Source organism: Ictidomys tridecemlineatus, chromosome 2 (assembly GCF_052094955.1).
Source record: "Ictidomys tridecemlineatus isolate mIctTri1 chromosome 2, mIctTri1.hap1, whole genome shotgun sequence".
NCBI classification, from domain to species: Eukaryota; Metazoa; Chordata; class Mammalia; order Rodentia; family Sciuridae; genus Ictidomys; species Ictidomys tridecemlineatus.
Window position 1 is genome coordinate 126,873,450 of NC_135478.1, and position 24,929 is coordinate 126,898,378.

Genomic DNA, 24,929 nt, shown 5'->3' on the forward strand with positions numbered 1-24,929 from the left:
TTCTCAGACAGAACCGTTCACAGACTGATTTTTCTGTCTGGGGCTCCCTGTTATATTAGAGAAGTACAGAATGATGTTCTTTCCTCACCAAAATATGTATAGATAGAGAGGCCACTTACAGGGCTTGTCCCAGCATCAGGGTGATTTTTCCATAGACAAGCTTTCTTTGTTCCCAGCTTCTTAGCCCGCAAAGCCCTGAACTAATTGACAACTCTCTTCTCTTCCTTGCGTGGGCTGTGCCGAGGAAGGATGTGCTGAATAGGGCTGGAGGTTGGCTCAGGCAAGCCCAGGGGCAGCAGCTGGTGTCAGGAGGAGACAATGGACTCCAGCCTCTTTTCTGTGCACCAGTTCTGTGGTGTCCCTCCACCACCAACTAGAGGGGTATGGCGAAGAGTCACGTGAAAGCTGCTTGGTTTAAGGCAGAGAAACAAAATTTTCGTTGTGGAGTTGTCTGACATTTAAGTCTTTTTCTCATGGAATAGGATTATAGTGTAGATGCTGGACATAATTTTAGAAATTTGAAAAATACAAATGTACTTAAAGGAATTTTTGCCTTTTCTTGTGTACAATCAGTGATTTCGGAATACCGCCCTGAAAAGTAGCATTCTGGTTGTACTTAGAGCCACTAGAACAATAGGGGGTTTATGGACAGCCCTGTGAATGTTAAAAACTGGATGGGCGAACTTTGAACTGATGATGTCCACTCACTAACTTCTGTGAACAGGGGCATTTGGTGGCAGGTTAAGGCTACACGGTTCTAGATCCCTGAATAAGGGGGCTTACCTGCCACCTCATCCACCCTTTTTGAACTAGAAGCCATACTAGAGATCTCAAGCCCCTCTGGGGTTACCAGAATGACCTGAGTGGGAGAAGCATGCTCCACATACTGGCCAGCTTGGCAATCTACTGGTTATCTGAGGCCACAGTGGAACCCGAGTCCCCTGGTCTCCCTTTCCAGGACAGCAGTTCCCCCCCTGTCCACCTGGGGTCTGATACTAAGGGCAGTTCTGTGTGCATTCACAGTTGTGTGCAGTTGCCCCAGGGGATTTCCAGCACAGAGGGAAGGAGGGGCTTAGGGTCAAGATCAGATCAAGATCTTGACCATGGACTTCTTAGGTCTGCTTCTCCCTTGAGGGTCCCTCTTGATTCCTCAGGCTTCTTTGGAGACAAGATACCCTTTGCTTTAGAGATAGACATCCTCATGTAGGTAGCTGCCTCTTCCCCTTTTAATTTCTCCTTATTTTACCCGGTAAAAATGTTTTATTCTATAAACCAACCATCAGTAGGTTATTAGGTTGTTGGTTTTGGGTTTTTTTGTGTGTGTCTGTTTCCTGTAACAACAGAAAGAAATTTTTCCATGAATAAAAAAATTCTAATGGAAGTCATTGATTTGTTTTCTCCCCAGAACATCCATTTTAAAGGAACAACCTTGAGTCTGGCATTTTTTAAAAAAACAAGCATCAGAGTTTTAGTCACATGCTCAAATTGTATGATTTTTTCTCTTCTTTTCTGTCCTAGCAAAACATAAGGTCTGTGTTTTAGATTACATGTTGCTGGCAAAATTCCCTCCCAGACAGGGACAAGTGGGAAGTATCCCAGGTCTGCTGGTGGTGCCAGGTCTGGCCCTTCCTCAGAGGTTCTGTGAGCTTTTTTGGCAACAACAGGGACAAAAATCCCTTTCCTTCATAAATCCTGGCTTTAACTACATTTCTGCTAGGAAGACTGCTCCTTGTAACATCAAAACCAAGGCCGAGGACATATCCGCCCAAAATTGGCTCCTAGTGCCAACAGTGACCCTGTTAGAGGAATACCCTTGGTGGGAGTTGTTCTCTACAGGCAGAAACTCTTCCAAATTCTGAGATGACTTTCATTTGGAAATGCTTTTTCCCTAAACTTTGTTTGTTCCGGACAAGATGAGAGTCTATATTTTAGAGACTCAGTTCTGGCTCCATGAAGGACAGAACTGCCCTCTGTCCATTGCATAGCACCTCACTCTGTACCACGTTGGTGCAAGTACACACACTGACCCTAATCCAGATTTACTCATTATTGTTTATTGCATCATTTGATGTAATTATTTCCCCTGTTTCTACCATCCCAGCCTGATTACAGTTTTTGAGATCCATGGGAGGGGATGTAACCTCCATCAGATAGCAGAAAGGCAAAGCTTCTCTAAGCACGTATTCTTTGGTAGTAGGCCAAGTTCTTCATGCTTCACATTTAATCAAGTGTACAAGCAGTGGGGAAAATAACCTTTCCAGATGCTCTGAAGTATGTGCGTGCGTGCGCGTGCGCACGTGCACAATGAGTACTCTGTGTAGTGTTTTCTTCTTTGCTTCACATATAATCCAGTTGATGAGAATATTCCATGATGTGGTTAGTGCTGGCTTCAGCGTGAAAGATGAGTACATTGGTACATCCTGTCTGAGAGCAGCATCATGTGCCTGCTCCCATATTACATTCCCAGGGCGGTTTCAGGCAACCAGATTTTATGGAATCCAAAGGCTCCCCATGCCTTCCCACCTCTGTAGCCTCTCCTCTTATTTACCTCACACCTCATTGCACAGTGACTTCCCTACTTTCCTTTGTCTTTGAATATTTTCCCAGTTTCTGTTCTTCATAAGCATTGAAATTTCTTAATGTAAGGGCAAAATCATTTGACTTTCTCCTTAACATTTTATTGATGCCCAATGTAAAAGAAGTATATAAAAGTCCATATTGAACTGAATTCTGCATTCTATGTATTTTAAGACCTCTTAGGCATCGAATAGTGCATTAAAGAGAGATTTAAATCTAGTTTAGTTCCTGACCTCATCTTCGTTCACAACATTTTAAGAACAGGAAAGTCAGCCAGATTTTGTAATTTGTTGTAAAACTGCCTTGAAGATTTTGCCTCTCTTATCTTACACTTGATACTTTTACCCTGCAGAAAGGTTCCTGGAAGACCATGAGCTGGTGGTCCAGGTGGAAGGTACCATGGGAAGTGAGAGTAAATTCTTATTCAGGAAGAATTATGCGAAGTATGAGTTTTTTAAGAATCCAGTGGTGAGTCTTACCTCTTCAGATTTGGGGTTTGAAACTATTGAAATCTTAAAAGTTTATGCTTGGATATTTAGTAATATCAGATTATAACATCATTGTGATCCGTGGGTCAGCATATGGGTGTGAGAATCTGAATTGCTATTTCATGAAGGCAGTCCTTACCCAAAACAATCTCTGGCACTTAACTAAAGACTCCTGTGACTGGCTAAAGGTAGCAGTTGCCTTCAAATAGTAACAATGGAAAGGGCATTAGTCTGGAAGTCAAAAGCGGGAGGAGAGACTGGGCTTGTTTAGTTATTTTAGTATTGAAATTGGAACAAACTGATCAAAACTGAGCAGAAGAAATACTCTTGATTCTCTGAAAATAACAAATATTATCTTGTGATTATATCCAGAAGAATGAGTAGAGCAATCAATGTGATTGATTGGTGTCTTGATGTAGTCTCCTTGACTGATCTTTCCTCTTCTGTTTTTTTGAGAGACACTTGTCCTGGGACATATCAGGAGCAAGAATCTCATAATGTCCATAGCACTTGCTCTTAACTTGAGTCAGGGGGCAGAGCAGCATCAACTTGGGGAAAGATCTAGGTCCACTCTGGCATAGATAGTTTATCTGCCTTTTTTATTGCATAGGAAGAAATCTGATAATTCTTTCTGGGTAATATAGCAGAAAAGGCTTTCCCACACAACTGTGCCCACCTTATACACTTCAGGAATTCTGTATTTCATGCCATGCTTCTCATCACTGAGTTATAACCCTGGTGTACCTCTTTGCCATGGAGCATGCCGTGAGACATGAATTCTGTACTTAATATAGTATATTTTCCAATCTTGGATCCTTCGTGTGAGAAAACTAAATGCAGCCTTTTGAAGGAGGTGTCTCCACTGTGTGATAAGGGAATAAAAGGGGCTGTTTAAAGTACAGATGTGCACAGTCATACCGATAGGAACTTTTTAACATGGACAGACCTGTAAGTGTGCTTTCCCCAACTTTGAAGCTAACCTTTAACATATTTGTTTTTCCTCATTTCCTCAGAACTTCTTCCCAGAACAGATGGTTACTTGGTGCCAGCAGTCCAACGGCAGTCAGACCCAGCTTTTGCAGGTACTGGACGAAAATAGAGTTTCTGCTGAAATACAGTTTCCAGATAAAAGTCCTCTTGTAACTGTTATGGCAGCTTGTAAAAACTTGAAGAGGCTGGGTCCTTAATCACATATTAACCTTGGCTCTTAGTGGAGTTTAGAGTAACCAGAAATAAATGTGTGCTTGGGAAATCTGTGTGTAGCCAGGCTCCTTCAAAGCGAAATAAGCATTTACACCCAGAATAAACTTGCTGTGACTTAAAAGCAATCTGAATGTTGCCATTGCGGAGCATGGGCCAGGAGGAGGATAAGAGGGAGAAGCTGTGGTCTTAACTGTGCATGGGTTCCCAGGACAGGCCACTGCCCGGCTGCTTGGAAATTTCTACAAAAATACTGAATCTTATTTCAGAGTCCTTTTTACTTTTATTTAAAAAAAAAATTGTGTGTGTGTGTGTTTGATTCTGGGGGTATGGAACCCAGAGCCTTGTGAATGCTAGGCAAGCAGCGCTCTACCACTGAGCCACACCCTAGTCCCACAAAGTCCTTAGAAGTAACTTACTATACATTAAAATTAAGGAAACTTGTTTGAATTCTTCTTCTGCTTTCTAACGTGTATTCCAAAAAAAAAAAAAAAAAACCTGGTCTGTCCCCACTCCATTCCAGGGGATGGGGCCAGCAGGGCCTCTGGGCTGAGTGCCGACTCACATTCCTCTTGGGGAGTCGGGAATGTGAAAGGGAATGTAACTGCTGCCCCCCAGACGTGTGTCTGTGTGCAACGTGTCAAACGAGAGAACAAACCAACAGTATCCAGACCTGTGGGGAGGGACGTTGTCTGCTTCTCGTCCAGGGCTGAGGACTCACCAAGGCCACGCCCCGTCTTTTTTCTTCCCCATGAAAGAGTGTGTGTGTGTGTGTGAGTGTGTGTTCTAAGATTTTATGCATAAAGCTGCCTATATAAAAGCTGTTAACTGGGACAGTGAGCTGTCACCACGGCGTCCCAGGTACTTCATGGACAGATACCTTTTATGTAACTCCTTTTTGAAAGAACGCAGAGGTAAAAGTGGCAGCTTGGTTCTTATTCTCAATTCTCAGTGTTTCTAATCAGTTGCTGCTGGTACTTTTTCTTCTCCTAGTTCTGATAATCAGATTAGATACTATTTAGAAATCTCGAACAAAGAGCAGAATCCTTGTCTTTTGCCTTATAAGGAAATTATAACTTTATGCTTTTAACCAGTGTTAGATTAATTTGCTTGCTTGTGTTTCAGTGCTCATTATATTCTACACAATGCCAATTTAGATGGGATTTTAGTTTTGAAAGGAGCAAGACCTCAGTTTGACCAAAAAAAAAAAAAAACCCATTTTAATAATTCAGAAAATGTCAACTGCAACAATAACATTTCCATTTTAATTATTTTACGTTAGCATTATCTGATTTTTTAAAATTTGCTTTTCCTCAGAATTTTCTGAATGCCAGCAGCTGTCCTGAAATTCAAGGGTTTCTGCATGTGAAAGAGCTGGGAAGAAAATCTTGGAAAAAGCTATACGTGTGTTTGCGCAGATCAGGTCTTTATTGCTCTACAAAGGGAACTTCAAAGGTGAGTTTGAAAACCCCCCACCACAAGTACCAATTCTGCCCAGTTATCCCAGGATGATGTGACTAAGAATGAACCTGGGTTTCATTTTAAAATGGATTTTAACCTCTTCTATGCTTTGATAATAAGCTAATTGTGTAAGAATGACAGTTCTGTTGGGCTGCCTCAGAAGCTGGGTGATAATATAGATCTGGGATGGCCTGCTGCATCACTCCTGCACCCCTGGGCTGCTCAATCCCAGCTCCCCCCCGATTATGGGTCGCAAGAAGACCCTTCTGACTACTTAAGTCACTACAAATATTGACTTGTTTTGTAATTTTAGAAGCTGGTATGCAAACTAGCCATAGGATGTTTGCAAGATTATTGCCACCTTAATACCCATCTAACATATGTTGCTATGGACATTTTCTGTAGTCAGTTGTACTTTCTATGTGTATGCACTTTGGGAAGAGGGGGTGAGAGATGGGAAACAGCTGCAGACCTCAAAACCAAGCAGGTGACGTTATAGACTTCCTATGGGCTCCTCCTGGAGGTCTCCTGTGGACGTTTTGCACATTTGTTCCTACTCTTTTCTTGGGAATGTCTTACAAACACTCTGCATTAGGAGCTGTGTCCAGCCAAACTTGGCTGAACATTTGCCTTTGAAGAGCTGCAGTCTCTTCTGCTCTTTCCAGGAGAGAGTGGGGAGATGGGGGGAGCCCAGATGAAGGTGCTGAGCAGCTATGGCTCTGGGAATTCAGTAGCTGCTAGATGATGTTCTATTTGGGGCGAAAGGGTATCTTCATTGAGTGGCTTTGATCGCCTGCAGGGCAGGGCAGGGCAACTCCTTGACGTCCCAGTTCTGATTTATGGCTTACTCATCATCCTCGTACGTGTTGAAGCCAGGAACAGTTTGTAGCATAGAGCAGGAAATAGGACTTGGCTGGAGAGTTCAGAAGGGCGGGCCAGGCTGTCAGTGTGAAAACTGAAGGCACCATGGGGACTCGAGTACACAGTATGTCATCGGTGGTATGGCCCTGAACATAGAATGTTCTCTTAACTTTGACCTTGGGGCTGCAGGCTTTCTCCTGGGTTTTACTTGAATCATGAGGCTGTGATTTGGCAGAAGCATTGAAACATTCCAATAGTCTTGTGTCTGAGTTTTTGAAAGGTGAGGTTTTTTTGAGTGAGGGCTGTGCAAGTTTGTTTCTCGTTTAACATTTAATTCACCCCATGGTCAGAGTCTCTAAAATGCCAGGAGAGGAGTTTGTGTGAGCATGCACAGTCTGTCTTCTGCTTACAAAGATGTGAGAACAATTGCTCTTTGCTGTGCTTGAGACCCGACCTCTGTTTTTGCAGGAGCCCAGACACCTGCAGCTGCTGGCTGACCTGGAGGAAAGCAACATCTTCTTCCTGATCGCTGGGAAGAAGCAGTACAGCGCTCCCACGGACCACGGGCTCTGCATTAAGGTACTCCACCATGAGGCTGTCCAAAGGCTAGGACTTGGAATTTTAATGACTAATTCCTCTCTTGCTCACCATGTGCTCGTTGCTTCTTTTGTTCTTAATAGAAATACAGTTTCATGTTTGCTTATGACATGTTGATTCTCAAGTAGCTCAGAGCTCAAGAGAAAGTGTTGTGGGTAATGCAGTTGGTGGGCTCAATGACTTAGGATCAGGTATGACTGAGCTATGTCTGAGCCAAGTATTAGTAGTGGGAGAAGGACAGTCAATTGGGCAGGAGACCCCTGGCCTGTCACCTGTAACCTCCAGGTACTGAGTAAGCTAGCATCTTTGGTCATGAGGATAATCAGATAGGAATGACTACAGCACTGCCCACCCTCTGTGTATATGAACGAGCGTGGGCAGACATATGCACAGAAATGCACATGCACATGTGTATACATGGATGTGCACATATACATACACACTTGTGTGCATGTGGCCAACAATACTATGTGTACTCCAGTGAATATGCTTATACATATATGCACACAAATACACATACACTCATACAAAGATGCACATGTACACACATATACCCCCACACATGCCTGCAGGACCATGTTCTGCCCCCAGTGAGGTAATGGCAAGATTGACAATCATAATGGTACGTGATCTTTACTGAATATTTACTATGTATGAAATGTTCTACTAATGGTTTCATACCTATTATTTATTCCATGGATACTAATAGAGTAGGAAACCATCCAGTTTCATTGCCGATGTTAGGTAGCTAGTGAGTGGTTGTGCTTGGAACTCACCCCAGTGGGCTAAGTTCTGAGCCAGAGCTCAAGCTTCATTCTCATAGGAAAAGAGAACATTGGGATCCCTTCCTCAGACTGTATCACAACAGCAGTGCCTTCCTGAAATACCATTAGCAGGTACAGTAGTGCTCCCCTTATTCCTGATATTGTTTCTATTGATTCTGGTTACCTGTGGTCAACCAGGGTCTAAGTATATTGAATAGAAAAGTCCAGAAATAATTTATAAGTTTTAAATGACACAACATTCTGATTAGTATGTTGGTGTCCCACACTTTTCAGGTTCTGTCTTGCACAGGATACTGGCCCTTCATCCACCATATGCACATTGTATATACTACCTGCCCATTAGTCACTTAGCATTCTCTCTGTTATCAGATCTACCACTGCAGTACTTATAGTGCTTATTTTCAAATAACCCTTATTTCACTTTAAATAGTGGCTCCAAAGTTCAAGAGTGTTGCCAGTAATCCAGATATGCTGAAGGGAGGCCATCAGATGTTCCTTTTAAGGAAAAATATGAAAGTTCTGGACTTATTAAGGAAAGGAAAGAATTATATGCTAAGGTTCCCGAGAACTATAATCAGAACAAATCTAATACCCATTAAAATGTAAAGAGGGGAAAAGAAATCTGCTACTTCTGCCCTCCCACGCATACTGCCAAAGTTAAAGCCACTGTGGGTTGGTAAGTGCTCAGTTACAGAATTGAAGCTATCATGGATTCAGGTCCCCATTAGGGGTCTTGGAATGTATCCCAGAGATTAAGTGGAGACCACTATAGTATGAATCTACTTCAAACCAGATAGAAGCCCATGATGACCACAGGAGAGGCTCCTCACCCTTCTTGCTGACCCACACCAGCTACATACTTTTCTCTGCTCCTATTTCTGTACTTACAGGGTGCCCTGAGTGCTGGGCAGTAGTTCTCACCCCTGGATCCTCCAGATTCCTGAAGTGAAAGGCAAAATCAGTGTCCACCCCGAGCACTGTTCTTTGAGTTGCAGCAGGGGATTCACGTGGAAGCCCAGATTAGTTTACCCTGAGCTCATAGCCCTGCCTCTGCCAGGCAAACCTGTCATTCTTCTGGGTCCACGGGATATGTGACATGCCCCTATCTGCCTTGGGTTGTTTTTTTTCCATTTCAGTGCCCTTTCTGCATTGCCCTTCCTCTCTGGACTTCCACTGGGGGGTCCACATTGGGACCATTTGGGCTCTCCATAACCTCTGAGCCCCTTGGAGGCCTCCCTGATTCCCAGCTAATACACCCAGCCACCTTCTCAGTCTCCCTGGGAGAGTGACTTTGAAGACCTTTCCTTCTGTAACTCAGGAAAGAGGTTGTCCTCCCATAGGTTCCAGTATCCCCTCAACAGAGGTGGACATATCTTCCTGTTTGTTCCATCGTTCTTCACATGCTCATTCCCTCGTGGTGATTTGTTTGGCTGTCTGACTGCTCTGCAGTTCCCAGCTAGGGAAGGGTATATGCTTCAGCTAAGGAATAAGTAGCTACAACCAGCCCTGGTCTAGTTTATGTTGTGTGAAAGAGGATTATGTCTACCTGGAGGAGAGTGTGCATGTGCTATGCTCTCTGCATGGATGACCACAGCTGATTGCCTTGGGTTTGAGTGCTGTGCAGCTCTGCCTTGCTGTAAAGTGTGCTCCACACTCACCACATTGCACTGATTGGATTTCCTTTTTCCTCCTCTAGCCAAACAAAGTGAAAAATGAAGCTAAAGAGCTGAGACTGCTCTGTGCCGAGGATGAGCAAACCAGAATCTGCTGGATGACAGCATTCAGACTCCTCAAGGTACTTGATGACTTGCGGTGTGTGGTGCACTTACATCTCCTTGTGGAAAATGAGCAGTCCGACTTGGGGTCTATTCTGGCATGAAAATGCCTGTAACTTTTCCAGCATTCTATCACAGTATGTTATTATTTTCAGATGTAGTTATGCATCCTTCTAAATAAGATCTCAGAGGCTTCTAACAGAGGACTTAATATTAAGATTAGAACCCAGTTTTCTGACCTCAACACTGTTGACTCTTTGCAGGGAATAATTCTTTGCCAGGGAAATTCTGTGCATTATAGGACATTTAGCAGCATTCCTATTTTTTGAGACCACCAAAATACTTCTAGACATTTCCATATGACTCCTGAGGGCCCAAGAGTAAGGAATTGCCCCTAACTGAGAAATACTAGGTTACAGGTAATAATAGTTATATTATTCCATTCTTTTTGTTACTATTACAAAACACCTGAGGTAGGCTATCTTATAAAGTTAACAGATTTACTTAGCTCTTATTTCTGAAGGTTCAAGGGTATGGTACTTGCATCAGCTCAGCTCCCGTGTGAGAGGTCTTTTGGTTGTATTATTGTCATTGCGAAACATAATGACAGAAACACACATGGCAAGAAGAGATTGCATCTCCAAACAGGAAGACGGGGAACCTGGGGTGCCATACATCTTCTTTCAAGACATACTCCCAAGATCTTCTCACTAGGCCCCAACTCCGAAAGCACCACACTGGGAATAAGCCTGCAACACAACTCTTTTCAGGACAAACCATATCCAAACCATAGCAATAGATGAGACAGGTCACTTATTTTCATGGCTGAGTAGACTCAACTTCCAAAAAGCCAGGGCCACGAGAAGAAGCATGACCCCAGACTGTATGGTTCACCATAGCCGATATCTCCTGACCAGTTCTAAAAGAATTTATTAAATAAAACCTTACATGAGACAGTGCCCTTGATGACAATCATAGTAATTGTCAAAGTGATGTCCTATAGCTCTTTACTAAAATCACCTAGTAAAGCTACAAACAGAACGGTAAAAGCACATAACACATTGTTTCCTCAGTGTTTCTTTCCACACACACACACACACACACATGTATAGTACATATATATATATATAGTACATACAGAGTACATCCCATGTGTCTGTAATTAATTATGTCAGTAAAGGCCACTCAAGTTGCTCATCAGCTGACCAAGGTGAACTCGGCATCCAGGAGTTTCTGGAGGAGATAGTTGGCCAGCTGTGGCTGATACATCCAGTCGTCCAGGGATTACTTTACAACAACTTCCATCCTTCACTAAACTACAGTGGCTTTTCATTTGGTCCAGAGGCTCTGAGTAAAACAAACTGAGGAGATGGACAAGTGGAAGGAAGCTTAGCTTCAAACACTCCTAGAGGAGGCCCAGAAAATAAGCGCTAGGAGAGATTTCTGTGTTAGTCAGATTTTCATCACTGTGACCAAAATACCTGATAAGGAAAACTTAGAGGAGGAAACGTTTATCTTGGGCTCATGGTTTCAGAGGCCTTAGGCCATGGTCAGTTGACTCCATTACTCTAGGCCTGAGGTGAGGCACAACATCATGGCAGAAGGGTGTAGTCTAGGAGCTGCTCAGCTCATGAAAGCTGGGAAGCAGAGAGAGAGAGAGAGAGAGAAAGAAGAAGGGGCCAGGGACAGGTAGAGTGCCCAAGACAATGCCCCCAGTGACATACTTCCTCTAGCATGCCCGGCCTGTCTACAGTTACTACCCAGTAGTCCATTCAAGTTATTAGCCCATCAAATGGATTAATCCACTCATGAAGCCACATCTTTCATAATCTAATCAGTACATCTCTGAATGTGGACCACATGAACTTTTGAGGGAACATTCCAGATCCAGACCCTAATAGCTTCCTATGTCTGCCTCCCAGTACTTTAGTCTGTTTATTTTTTTCCTACTAACACACACACACACACACACACACACACACACAAATATTAAAACAAAATTTTACTGATTCACAATAGAAAAGGAGACTGTATTATTATAAGATATTACAAATCATAGTTCAATTCTTTCTAAGCCAGGTTTAAGTCTGTCATCAATGGAGAACTGGTTAAATTTAAGTTACAGGATGTCAGTTATTGAGAGGAACACTCGGTAGCTGTTAAAAGAAAGGTTGGTCTCTGCTCTGTTGTGGAAAAACTATTAACAATCAAAATGAAAAGTGTAGGACAGTATGTATAGAATACACTACGTTGGTGTGAAGAAGGAAGGGAGTAAAAATTGAAGTGTGTGTTTGTATTTGCTGTCGTGCATGCATATGTATGAGACTGTGGGGGGAGAAGAGATTACAATCAGCTGCGCAGAGGGGCACAGAGGCCACAGTGGAACTTTGACATTTTTATATGTTTGTTTGTTTTACTCCACCAATGAATAGTTTATTTTTAAAAAGGCAAAAAAGGAAATGAAGAAGGAAAATGGTAGTATGCTTTATGAAACTATAAATTTTATTATACTAGGTAATACATAATAAAATCAGTTAGTAAGTTCTTAACCATTGTACCATGAGTAAAAACAAACAGGTGCCAAAGCATACCTAGTCACAGGAAGGGAAGTGGCAATATTGTCTCCGTCATTAGCACTAACAGTGATGTATTGTGAAGTGTTAATGTTAATATAACATCATTAACATTTGTTGAGCATTTACCATGGGCCAAGCGCTCTTCAGCCCTTTACATCCATTACCTTATCTCCTCCTCATAGTAGCTTTATGACATACATATCATTATCCCATTGTAAAGATGACAACTCAAAGTCCCGAGGTATAGCCACTAGATGGATGGGGCAGAGCCAGGATGAGAGTTCAGTGCTCGGGCTCCTGAATCCCTTTCCTAACTACCATGATTTCTTCCTTTTCTTCTTTAAGAGACCCTGGGAAGCTGCAGATCTACTTCTACATGTAGCCCTGGTGTCCCAGCCATTTCAGGGGTATTAATTTAATCCAGAGACCCCGATTCCAGAGGCATTCAGGATTAAAAAAACTACCATTTTTAAGGAGGCTGGGAACTTAGACTTTGCATAAACATGGTAGTGGCAGCCATGAGGGCCAATTTCCAGTGCTGTGAGAGTCACTGTCCTAACTAGTTACACTCCAAGGACTACTATCCTCTTGAGCAGGCTTCAAGATGTCAAAAACTATGTCTTTTCTTAGGACATTCTGAAATGTCTCCTCCCTCCTGGCCCCGTGTCAAATGGTCTTAATCAAAGAAGAGAAAAGCATAATTAAGAGTTGAGATTCTAGGGGAGATGACTCCTTCTCTTTGCATCCCCATGTTTCCCGCAGAACAAGGTGTTTTATGCTCCAGGAATTTTTGCTATATGAAGCCAGGGGAGAAATCTGCTAAAATGCCTTCTGCATCTTGTACCTGGTTATTTGCACAGGGTGGCTTCTAAGACGGTGTGTTGAACTAGTCCATGCTCATGAGTCTTCTCATTGGGGTGGGTCATGGCTGCACAGCGAGCTACAGAGAGCAGGACCAGGCAGGATCCACAAACCGCCCCTCCTGGGCTAGTACTGTGTTTAGTCAGGGATCAGGTTAGCATTTTGACTGACTCACCTCCAAAAGTCTGAGGGCAAGGACTTCTTAGAGCGCAGAACACAGCAGAGCTCAGAAAATTATAATGGAGTCAAAGCAGGAACCAGCCTACCCATGCACCTTTGATTCTTCCTCATTTGATGTAGTATCTCCCTCTTGGATGCTGGATATCATGGACAGAGCCAGAATCTACCTGAGATGGGTGCAGCAGGTCACCAGACAGGGAGCTTAGACTGGCGACTCTGTAAGAACCCCTTTTGGGCCTCCACAGTGTGGAGACTAAAGTAACATTGGGTTGAGTCTTTTTTATGGTGGATATGCAGGTCTTCTCTGTAGTAAGTGATGAGAGGTCCCTGTCAGCTTCAGCCCCTCAAACACACTTGTCCCCTAAAAGTGCATCAGATGTTTTATGTCCTTACCTGGAGAAGTAGATGACATGAGGGGGATTATTTCTTTGGGAACAACTGTTAAAATGGAGACCCTGGAGTCTTGAATCATAAAGAATTACCTTCCTACTCTGCCTAATTATATCCAGGTATCCTTTCTGGTTTAGTGGATAATAATCAATGCCAGGAATATTGAAATAGCAGTTTTATTATTTAGAAATCCTTTATGGAAGGAAAACCTTACTAATTTAAATTAACCCCCTAAGACCTTCATACATCTGTAGGTGCTTGCACAGAGACACTTTTCTTTAAACAAACAAGTCTTATATCTTGTGTATACCTAGGAAAAGCCTAACAGGGCTCCACTCAGCTTTGCAGGAAGATGCTATTGGAACACAGAGCAGCAGAGAATAATCAGGTTCCTCATTTCTTCATAGTACATTGTTAAGTAATTTCTTGGATATAGTAGGGTCTGTGCAGGGAGTGTTAAAACTTAATAACAGTTATCTGTTACCTCCTCCCTTTGTCTTCTAAAGTTTCTTAAACTGCTACAGAAATTCATCCCCTAAAGGGAGGTCTCGCTTCATCAATCCAAGAATCTATAATTGTGGTTGCTTTGGTTTTAAATGAGCTGACACTAGAAAGGCAATTAAATTAGATGTTCAGCAGAAAGGCAGACTGCTGAGAAACCGGGCACATTGTCTTGCACTAATGCTGTTAAAATACAGCAATGTGTGCCTGGAACAAAGAGAAAATTCATGGCAACCATGGGAAGCAGCGTGCTAAATGCAGAGAACAGAGTCATCTCAGCATAGTGAAAAAGTTGTGCAGAACAAAAGTAAACCATCTACATACTGAGTAACTTTGTTGAGTGCTTACTCTATGCCAAGTCCAAGGCCAGGAGTTTGACATACTTCATTTTGCTTAATCCAGTGGGGGAGGGCTCGGGTCTCAGTACAGATGAATTTTGATGAAGTTGAGGGTCCTGTGATGGTTGAGGATCCCCTAGATGGGGCCATCTTCAGAGTTATAGTAAGACTTGCATAGCTCAGGGTGTCCTCAGCCCCTCCCCTTTCGATGATACCTACCTGCTGCACACTCATACCAAGGTCACAGACTATTTGGATGCCAGGATTTTGACCTGTGGTTCCCAAAAGCCAGTCCTCATCTCTGTACTCCATGATGCAGCAAAATAGACAAGATCCAATGTAAAAAGCTATATGTGAGCCTAACTGTGCTCATGGTAAAGAACTTAACTCCTTGAGTCTGAGATTATGTATACCTCACTTAGTTGATGTCCTTTATTTTATAAAATTTTGATATCAAGTAATGGGTTTGGGTTAATTTTTATGTGTATGTTAATTGTCTTACTTGATAAATTCAATTGCTAAACTTAAGGCAACGATGGCTTTTTTTTTCCTTCCCCAAATTTTTATTTCTTTTTTAAATCTAAAAGTGTGAGAATCCTTGGTTTAGAAGAAGATCTTCTTCCCTGTAAGAGGATCTTTCAAATCTAATGGGTCTCAAAGTTTTGTGTAGCAGGATTTGTCCCCATTTCAAGGCAAAAATCTCTTAAAATTCTCCAAAATGCAGGATAGATAAAAAGGTTGATCAAATGATATGATATTTCAGATTATTCCCAATTAGCAAACATTCCTCAGTGTCATTGGCTTATAGTTAGCTCCTGCCGCTGCCCTGCTTGAATCTGGCAGGTAGAGAGCGGCTGCCATCTTGAACATTGCCCACATCCAATATGGCAAAAGGAAGCGACAAAAATCCAGGAAGATTTTGCATCCCCAGTTAACTACTTGACTGTAAATGATATGTCACTTTATGCACTGTTGTTGGTCTGAGCTAGGCACATGGATCCATGGAACTGCAGGGACCCAGGAAACCCAAGTCCACTTGGACATAATGGATTTCCTGTCTATTCATATCCATCTTAATGAGTATATGTCTCCTGCACAGATAAATCCCCCTCATGTTAGTGCTCTTAAATTCATTTTATATCCCTAGAGTTTACTGTCATTTCATGAATCATTCTTTGACCATGACTTTGTTTTATCTTTTCATAAAGAAAAAAACTTATGTATGGCCTTAGTTAAGAACAGAAAGGTCACATGTATAATAAATTTTAAGGTAATGGAATTTTTTCATTTTATGTAAGTGTGGCATCCTGTGATTCTTCAGTGTTTATGATAAGAATTAAAGTAGGAATTAAAGGGAAGCTATTAGTATACAATAGATACAAAGTAAAATAGACTCCTTTCATTAGATCCCAAAACTCAACCCCATTTGTAATGTTAAACTCTTAGGGATTTGTTTATGTCATTTATATTTTTAACATTACTTATTTTGCTAACATACTGTATGGGGAGAATGTTTTTTTTACCATGGCAAGATATTGACTGTGTTTAGCCAAGTGTTGCCACTATCCTTATTGCAGAAACATTTCTATAATTGCTTTACAGACACATGCAAAATAGCCACTGTTGCCTTTCTTCTTTATTGAATCTAAACATTCAATTAAATGAGAATAAGAAATAAGAAATCTGTATTGCAAAAGAAGGAGAAACATTTCTGGAGTCATACTGTCTCTGAAACAGTTTTAAGGAAAAAAAAAACATTAATTGGATTATACACATATTTAAAATCCAGTCAAGTTAAATAAAAAAGAAAGTAGAAGAAGGTAACTTTATGATAGAGCTGATATATAATAAGTTAATATCTAAACAATATTAAGATTACATATAAATAAATTACTACCATCTAGGCCTTCATATTTCTAAATTGAAACAAGATAAATTAATAGTCTTAGGATGCAGATAATAAATGAAAAACTCAAATTTCTTAGTAATTGAAAACGAATGTAGATATAATCAAATAAAGTATCATTTTATGCCAACTTAGAGACAATATTAAACAATTTATGGATCAAAGATGAAATATGGAAGAAAATTAGAGTGTATGTCAACTGAATAATCATAAATATAACTAAATCGCAACTATAAAATTTTTTGTCTTAAATAAATAAATAAATTCGTAAAATAAGGCTTAAAACCAATGATCTAAGTATCTCATTCAAGACATTCAATAAGGGCAATCAAATTAATTAGACTGTCATTGGTCTGAGCTAGGCACATGGATCCATGGAATTGCAAGGACCCAGGAAACCCAAGCCCACTTGGACATGATTTATTTCCTGTCTATTCATATCCATCTTAATGAGTATATGTCTCCTGCACAGATAAATCCCCCTCATGTTAGTGAATCTTAATTCATTTTATATAAGTCCAGAATTCGTATTTATTACCTCTCATCTGAAATATGAGAACAAAAGCATTTTGGCTTTTGAACTTTGTTTCAGATTTTGTAGGATTTGCATATGCATAATGGGATATCTTGAAGATAAGACCCAAGTCTGAACACAGAACTCTTACATGTTTTACATACTCTTGTACACATAGCTTAAAGTTAATTTTATACAATAATTTTAGTACACCTGTGTTTTAACTATAACTCATCATCACACGAAGCTAGGTGTGGAATTTTTCACTTGGGGCAAGACATTAGTACTCAAAAAATTTCAGAATTTAAAGCATTGTGGATTTCAGATTTTCAGATTAGGGATGTTCAGCCTGTGTGAGTGTTTGTGTGTGTGCATGCATGTGCACAGTGCTCTTGGAACCAGCCTCAATTTCATTAATTTGTTAGGACTCAGAATTCAGCAGAGCTCTTACATTCATGGTATTACATTGAGCAGATGCAAGTCAAAATTGGCAATGGGAAAATGTGTGTGGGAAGGACCCGAGAGAGTTCCAGGTAGGAGGTTCCAGTTGCCCTCTCTTAGAGAAGTCATGTGCACAGTACTTGCTTCTTCTGACAAAGATGTGTGCAAACACACAAAGATTTGCCAACAAGAGAAGCTTACCCAAGCCTTGGTGTAATAGCTGGCCATATAGATGTGGCTGACCACCTATGTGTCTGCGGCCCTTCCAAAACTCAAGTTAATATGTGTGGTCCAAAGTCCCAGCATAAATCACATTGTTATTTACTACATGGCCTAGCCAAGTACCCCAGTTAAACCCAGTCATTTTTTTCAGGCAGGACATTCCAAAGACTTAGAGATCACCTTCCAGGAGTGGGGTTGGACAGGGGACTTTTCCTTGTGTAAGGTTACCATCGCATTACTTCTCTCTGTCTCTTTCTCTATCCATTTACACACACACACAGTTGGCATTCTATATCTAGTTTCTGCATCTTTGTATTCAACCAACTGCAGATCAGAACTGTTCTTTTAAAAAAAATTGGGGGGTGAGTGTTTATTACTGAACATAGATAGATAGATAGATTTCTTGTGATTATTGCCTAAATAATGCAGGACAACTTTTTACATAGCATTTGCATATTAGATACTTTAGATAATCTAAAAATGATCTAAAGTGAGTAGGTTATATGCAAATACTACACCATGTTCTATAGGTGACTTTTGCATCCATGGATTTTGGTATTTGCAGGGGATCTTGAAACCAAACCCCAGGGGATACTGAGGGATGACTGCATATATGTACATGAAAATATGTGAATAAGTTGAAGTGTGTCTGTTATTAGTGCCCAAATGTTTAGGATATTTATGTCTTCCTGGTAAATCAATTCTTTTGTCATTATGAAATATACTTCATTTTCCCTCGTAATGCTCCATGCCTTAATGTTTAATTTGTCTAATATAGCTTTGTTTTGATTAGTGTTTGCATAGTTTGTTTTAACCATATTTTTTCAACTTTCTGGGTCCTTATGTTTAAGGAATATCACTGATAAGCATCACATCTTATTCTTTACTGAATAATCTTCATCTTTTAACTGGAACATTTATTTTAATTTAATTGTATCATTTAATGTGATTATTAGTATTTGTATTTGAACCTTCCATTTGCTAGTTGTTTTCAAGTTGTCCCTCCTCTCTTTTTTCTCTTGTTTGGATTTGTCAAGTAATTTTATTTATATTTTTTTCCTCTGTTAACTTATCTCTTAGATATTCATTTATTGTTTTCTAGTGGTTAACCTGGACATCACAACATGCATCTTTAACTTATTACATTTTTTGTATTTATAATTTAGTCCTTTTTTCAACTTTCAGGTTAGCCTAAGGACTTATCCATTTTCCCCATTGCTCATTTTGAAATGTTTTCATTATGAATATTAATTCTGTATATATTTAAAATACCTTAAGAAATTTTGTTGTTTTGTTTAATATACTCAATTTTTGTTTATTCACTTCCATATCTGTACTCTAATTTTTCTTGAATTTGCATTCTTTTTGGGGGGGGACTAGAAGAACTCAGCCTAGCAATTTTTTAAATATGGGCCTTAGAAATTTTTTCAATTTTTGTTTCACCTGCGTTATTGAAGGAACTTTTTCTTGGTTGTGCCAGTTATTTTCTTCTACAATTGCTCCCATTCCATTGTCTTCTGTATCTCATCATTTGTACAAAACTATCAGCCGTCTGTCCTCTAGTGCTTCTGTGAAAATAATGAATGTTTTTCTCTAGTTGCTTTTTACATTTTCTTTCCTTTTTTTTTTTTTAATAGCAGTCTTCCCACGATGTGTCTGGGTGTTAATTTATTTATGTTACTCTTTGAATCTGTTGCTTGATGTCTTTTTGTTGATTTTGGAAAATTCATGACGACTGTCACTTTGGGTTGTTTCTTCTGACCTGTTCTCACTCTTCTCCTCTCACGGGAATGCAATTATACCTATGTTAGACTGTTTTGTCATGTTCTAAATGTTTTTATTTTAGAAATGAGTACATACTGTAGGACCTAGAGCTGGATCGGAGCTTACGTCCCCTGAAGGAATGTCAAGAGGAAGATGCACTCTGCTTGATAACTTTGTTTCCTCTTCCTGATTCTTTTATCTTCCAAGTGGGTGGTGTGAGCCAGTAATTTGGGAGTGTTGGTTGGGATGTTGGATGTGTGTAAGACTTTTCAATGCCCTGGGTACTTATTACCAAGAAAAATAAAGCACAAACTGCTGAGCCGGTTAAGCAGTAAGCCTGGTAGTCAGGGGAATCATTAGCTTTGGTATATTCAAATTCTAAATCATTGATTTCCTGAGACCTTGGGTTATTTGCTTCATTCCTCTGTGCTTCAGTTCCATAATCTGTAAAATGGGGAAACTTATAGTACATAGCTCACAAAATGGAGATGGTTAAATGAAAATAATACAACAACCATTTAAGACAGTATTTGGCCCATAGTAGCACTCAGTGAGGTTAATTCTTCTTGATCCTATTATTATAATTGCATTTGTCACTGTCTTGTATATTCCCCTTCCAACATTCCAAAACCAGTCAGTGCTCATCTCCTGCAGTGTAATAGCAGAACTGAGACAGAACTGAGAGAAGTGCGCCATCTTGAATGTGCTTCGGCTTGTGGGGGCTGTTAACAATATTTTTCATTGTTCTGTACTCAACATTGCCCTTCCCAGCCTTGGCATTTTCCATGTGCTGGGACCTTGGGGCTCCTACTACCCTTCTGGTGCTGACTCTTATCTTTCTCTTCAGTATGGAATGCTCCTCTATCAGAACTACCGCATCCCTCAACAGAGAAAAGCCTTGCTGTCTCCCTTTGCTACACCAGTGGTAAGTACAGTGCTGGCCTTTCCTAGCTCAGAAGCCTTTTCTGCTGCTGTGTCTCCGTGTGTTGTAGACAACATTTCACAAGAACTGGTAAGGGAAGCTCCAGGAAGAGTGAACACATTCCAAGGAAACCAGTATGTCTCATGCATTCCATTTTCCAGAACACGAATCTTGTACTTCAGTATCATGCTTCAGGGAAGAAATTTCTCTATCATCCTTCTCCCATCCTTACATCTTAACTCAAGGTTGTTAGGTAAATAACTTCATGTGCTAAAAATACCAACAGCAACTTCCAGCTCTACAGGAGCATCCTCTTCTGTCTAGGATTTTGTTCCTTCAAGCCATGGGACCCATAGGTGCTGTTGGCCATTATGGTGAGATCATTCCTTGGTTAGAAGTGAGACATTATTATTACTCCTTTTGTGTCTTCAGTATGTGATTTGCTTCCCAGAGACACGGAAACATGTCATGGCTTCAAAATATGATCTTAAAGATCCTTCTTTGTCTGTTCTTTTGAGATGGCAGATGACTCCATCGAGAGTCCAGTATTACTTGTCCTGAGCTAACACACCTGAGGATGTCATCTACAGTTGAGGACTAGGCACACCCTGTGTTTTCATGTCTTTGATGTGTTTTAGCACAGGTTAGGAAACCAGTAAAGGGCAGTGCAGTCCATAACTGACTGGTGTCAGGAGACCTTGCCAGCAGCCTGTGAATACTATGAGAAGACAGGATCATTTTTTATTCTTAAGAAAAATCAAAGCCATTTTTAGCCCAAGGTGCCTCTGAATTTTCAACCTGAATCTGTGGATCTTTATCCTGAATCAGGGGTTCAGAAGTGGAGATAGGGCACCCTTTCCTGGCTATCTTTATGATCATTTCATGCCAAAATTTCCCTCTGTACTGATTTCCTTGCTTCTTACAAATTTGTGGCTTTTTCTTTCCAGCGCAGTGTCTCTGAGAACTCCCTCGTGGCAATGGATTTTTCTGGGCAAACAGGAAGAGTGATAGAGAATCCGGCTGAAGCCCAGAGCGCTGCCCTGGAAGAGGGCCATGCCTGGCGGGTAAGACCATGGCCCCAGTCCAGCAAGAAGAGGCTCCCTTGTGGGTGGTAGCCCCCCCTGCATTTGCTGTTCTTCCAAAAGAATGGCTCTGTGGTATTGGCAAGGGAGGGGATGCTTGTAAGGAACTGCGGGAAGCAGTTGACCCCTCTGAGTCCTCCACGCGTCCAGCACCCAGCCAGCCCCCACTGCCTCCCTATGGATAGGATCCCATGGAAGGGGCAGAGAAGAACAGAACCTTCTACCTCTTTGGTTCATGGGCAGAACTATTATTGTTGATGAATTTTTAGCAACTGTCTGTGTAGGGCACAGAGCCTGTCCTGAATGAGGCCATTGGGCATACGGTGGGTGGGGGGGGGCTGTACCCAAACAGTTCCTTCTTCTTTGAGGCTCAAGTTCTAAATCTCCAGATGGGAAGAATATCACCCATCTTTTAGCTGAGTCTTTAAAGATCATGTGTAAAATATAAATCCATGACCCTGGCTTAGAAAGCATTCCCAGTCCTTTGAGAAAAGGAGAAAGTTCCCAAGTATGGGGATTCTCAAGACCCATGTTTTGAGAACTGCTTGAGTTTACCCAAGCTCGTGCTTTTCTGCTAAGATTTTTTAGGATTTCTATCATACATCTTCTATGTGAGAAGCAAGTGTCTCTGTTTCAATACCAGGATGGTTGGAAATGCACCATTATGCTTTTGGTTTGTTTTTAACCACCACTGTGATCCATGTGTTCTTCATCCTTGGTGATCAGACAGGGTCTTCACATGATGCCTGGCATCCTGGTCAGCTACCCGCTCTGAGGTGGGAAGTCAGGTGACTTGTTGTGCACCGGTCTGTTTTCTTCAGTGCTAATATGGGCATTTCTTTTGCAGAAGAGAAGCATGAGGATGAATATCCTGGGAAGCCAAAGTCCCCTTCATCCTTCTACCCTGAGTACAGGTAAGCATGACAAGTTGCCTAATGTTGTTGTATAAAAAGAAAATTAAACAGGCCTCACCCTCCACACCCCTGCCCACCCATACCCTCCACTCCCCAAACTTTACATTGTTGCCCAGGCCTGGAATGCACCACAGAGGTACAGCTGTGGGAGTCAGGGCTCTGAGTTATGTTCTCAGGGAAGCCACTGTGCAGAGATGTCACCTTCCTCACCTCCTCTCTTACCCCCACAGTGATTCACAGGACTCAGCATTGGTTTCATGGCAGAATCACCAGAGAGGAATCACACAGGATCATTAAGCAGCAAGGCCTCGTGGATGGGTAAGGGACCTCCACTGATAAGAGCTGTCATCTGTTGAGCTCTCATTTTGCTGGGTGTATATTCCGTTTCTCAAACATCTTTGTAAGATAGGCAATAGTTTTATCCTCATTTTAAAGAGGAGAAATCTAGGCTCAGAGATTGTAGGAGTTGTGCAGGGCTGGCCCAATTAGTGAGGGGCAGAGGGGATTCTAACCCATATCTGTCCAGATTGTATCTAGAATTTTCCTCTACCTCTTAGATGAATTTTGAGTAGGAGAAGAATGCAAAGGTAGTTATTTTTACTTTCTTGGTAAGTGGACAAATAGAAAAAAATGTTTTTGCCTGTACATTTTGGTTTATACACATTCTTGTTACTTTTACCTTAGAATGCAACAAGGAAGGAGAGAGAACTGTACTCACCAGTGACAAAAGATATATGCCCCAGAGGCACACCCACAGGGAGGCACACCCCAGAGGCACACCCACCCTATGTGCCTATAGTTATCACCCAGTTAATCTCTATCAGAGGATTAATGCACTAATCTCTATCAGAGGATTAATGCACTAATCAGGTTAAAACTCTCCTAACCCAGTCATTTTGCCTCTAAACTTTCTTGCATTGTCTCATACCTGAACTTTAGAGGATATCTCATATCTGAACTATAACACATATTTTTCTTTCTCTGTCCTGAGGATTGTCCCATGGCAGCACATAGAAACCTTCCTCATTTCTATTCTATTCTCGGGTTCTCTTTTATGTACATAGAACATGATTTTTTTTCCAGCCAGTCCCTTATGTTGTGACAAACAGTGCTGTGTCATTTCTTAATTTTACTGGTATCTCTTTGCTGATGAGTCGTTCAAAGGGGGATTTTTAGGTGGAAAGCTTACATAATATTGTGAAGTAGCTCTCAGTTCTCCTCTGCAGGGTTTGTGTCACATGGTCATACCAGCAGAAGCATATGAGTGACTGTTTTCCCATAGCCTCCTCCATCAGAGAGAAAAGCTGTAATTTGCACTTCTCTCATAAAGCAGACAGAGCCTCTTTCCTTGTGCTTAAAAGCTGTTTGGATTTCTTACTCTTTTTGTAGTTCTGAGCTGTTTATACTTTTTATCCATTTTTCTAATCTATATTTTTTAATTACAAATACTTTTTTATTTTTTTTTTACTCTGAAATCATAGAGGAGTTCATTTATGTTATTTTCTAGTACTGGTATTGTTCCTCATTTACTGTTTTTTTTTGTTTCTTGTTATTATTACATATGTTAGATATTATATCATTACTATTTTCATCATCATTATTATTTAGATTCCAGATAGATTTGGAGTTTATTTATATTTAGGTATTATATAAAGAACAGGTCTCATTTTGTTTCCCAGGTAGCTACATAATTATTCCAAAGCTAATTACTGTAGGTAATTAATAATTGATAATCACCTGTGTCATGGAGTATCTCTTTTAAACCATTATAAATAACTCCTTTCTTATAAAAAAGTATGCTTCTCCTCTAAAGTTACTGGCATACTTGAGTAAAAAGCCTAACATTTGAAATTTCTGTGACATTTTAAAATTTAGGGATAGATGTGTATTTTCTTATGCCCATTTGTAATTGTGAACCCCCTTCAACTGTTGGCCTCTTGAATGTTCTAGGCATGTCCCAATTAACCACAGTGTCTGTGGGGTTCATTAAGGAGGCTGAGCCAGTTCACGTGCCAGGTGACATCACACTGTGTAGTGAAGGCTACACAGGAGGTTCATTGTGATGCTATATAGGGCCAAGAAGCATGTGTCCACTGGCCTAACAGACGTGCAGATAACGGCTAGTCCAGCTCTGACGCAGGGACGTCTCGTGGGCTAGTTTCAAGGTTTAGGGAAGAAATGTGCTTCTCTAATCTTTACTGATCCCTGCAGAGTTAATGAAGGCAAGTCAATTTAGAATGTCAAACAATGAAAAGGAAATAACTCTGAAAGACAGGGCAAGAACAGCTAAGGCAATAGAGGGGTATTTCCTGAGGCTTGAACCTGAAGTGATATGTGGAGTTAGAGAGCAGGGCCAGAAGAAAGAGACATCAAAGCCTTATAGGACCCCCCAGAAATATTCTTGATATTTCTGGGGTCATATATGTGACCGAGCATGCCTATGTGTGCGAGTATAAACTCTGGTGTCCACTAGTCCTGCACAGAGCTCACTGCCGGGTTCCTTCCTGTCCGTCTCAGAATCATCAGGAGAAGAATCTTTCCAAGGACAGATCTAGCTCTCTCCACTCCTCTGCC

At 41.0% G+C, this 24,929-nt stretch overlaps 1 protein-coding gene across 6 annotated transcripts in view; it reads left to right on the forward strand.

Moving 5' to 3' along the window:
• The window catches only part of Grb10 (growth factor receptor bound protein 10), a 187,890-nt gene that overhangs the window by 154,576 nt on the left and 8,385 nt on the right, over positions 1–24,929 (forward strand). For all 6 annotated transcript variants that reach the window (XM_078039744.1, XM_040291945.2, XM_021734718.3 and 3 more), the window contains 9 exons: positions 2,930–3,045; positions 4,079–4,147; positions 5,583–5,720; positions 7,056–7,166; positions 9,666–9,764; positions 20,285–20,362; positions 21,307–21,423; positions 22,289–22,355; positions 22,586–22,673. In XM_078039744.1, coding sequence (XP_077895870.1) covers positions 2,930–3,045; positions 4,079–4,147; positions 5,583–5,720; positions 7,056–7,166; positions 9,666–9,764; positions 20,285–20,362; positions 21,307–21,423; positions 22,289–22,355; positions 22,586–22,673 — 883 coding nt within the window. The remainder of the gene's footprint in view (positions 1–2,929; positions 3,046–4,078; positions 4,148–5,582; positions 5,721–7,055; positions 7,167–9,665; positions 9,765–20,284; positions 20,363–21,306; positions 21,424–22,288; positions 22,356–22,585; positions 22,674–24,929) is intronic.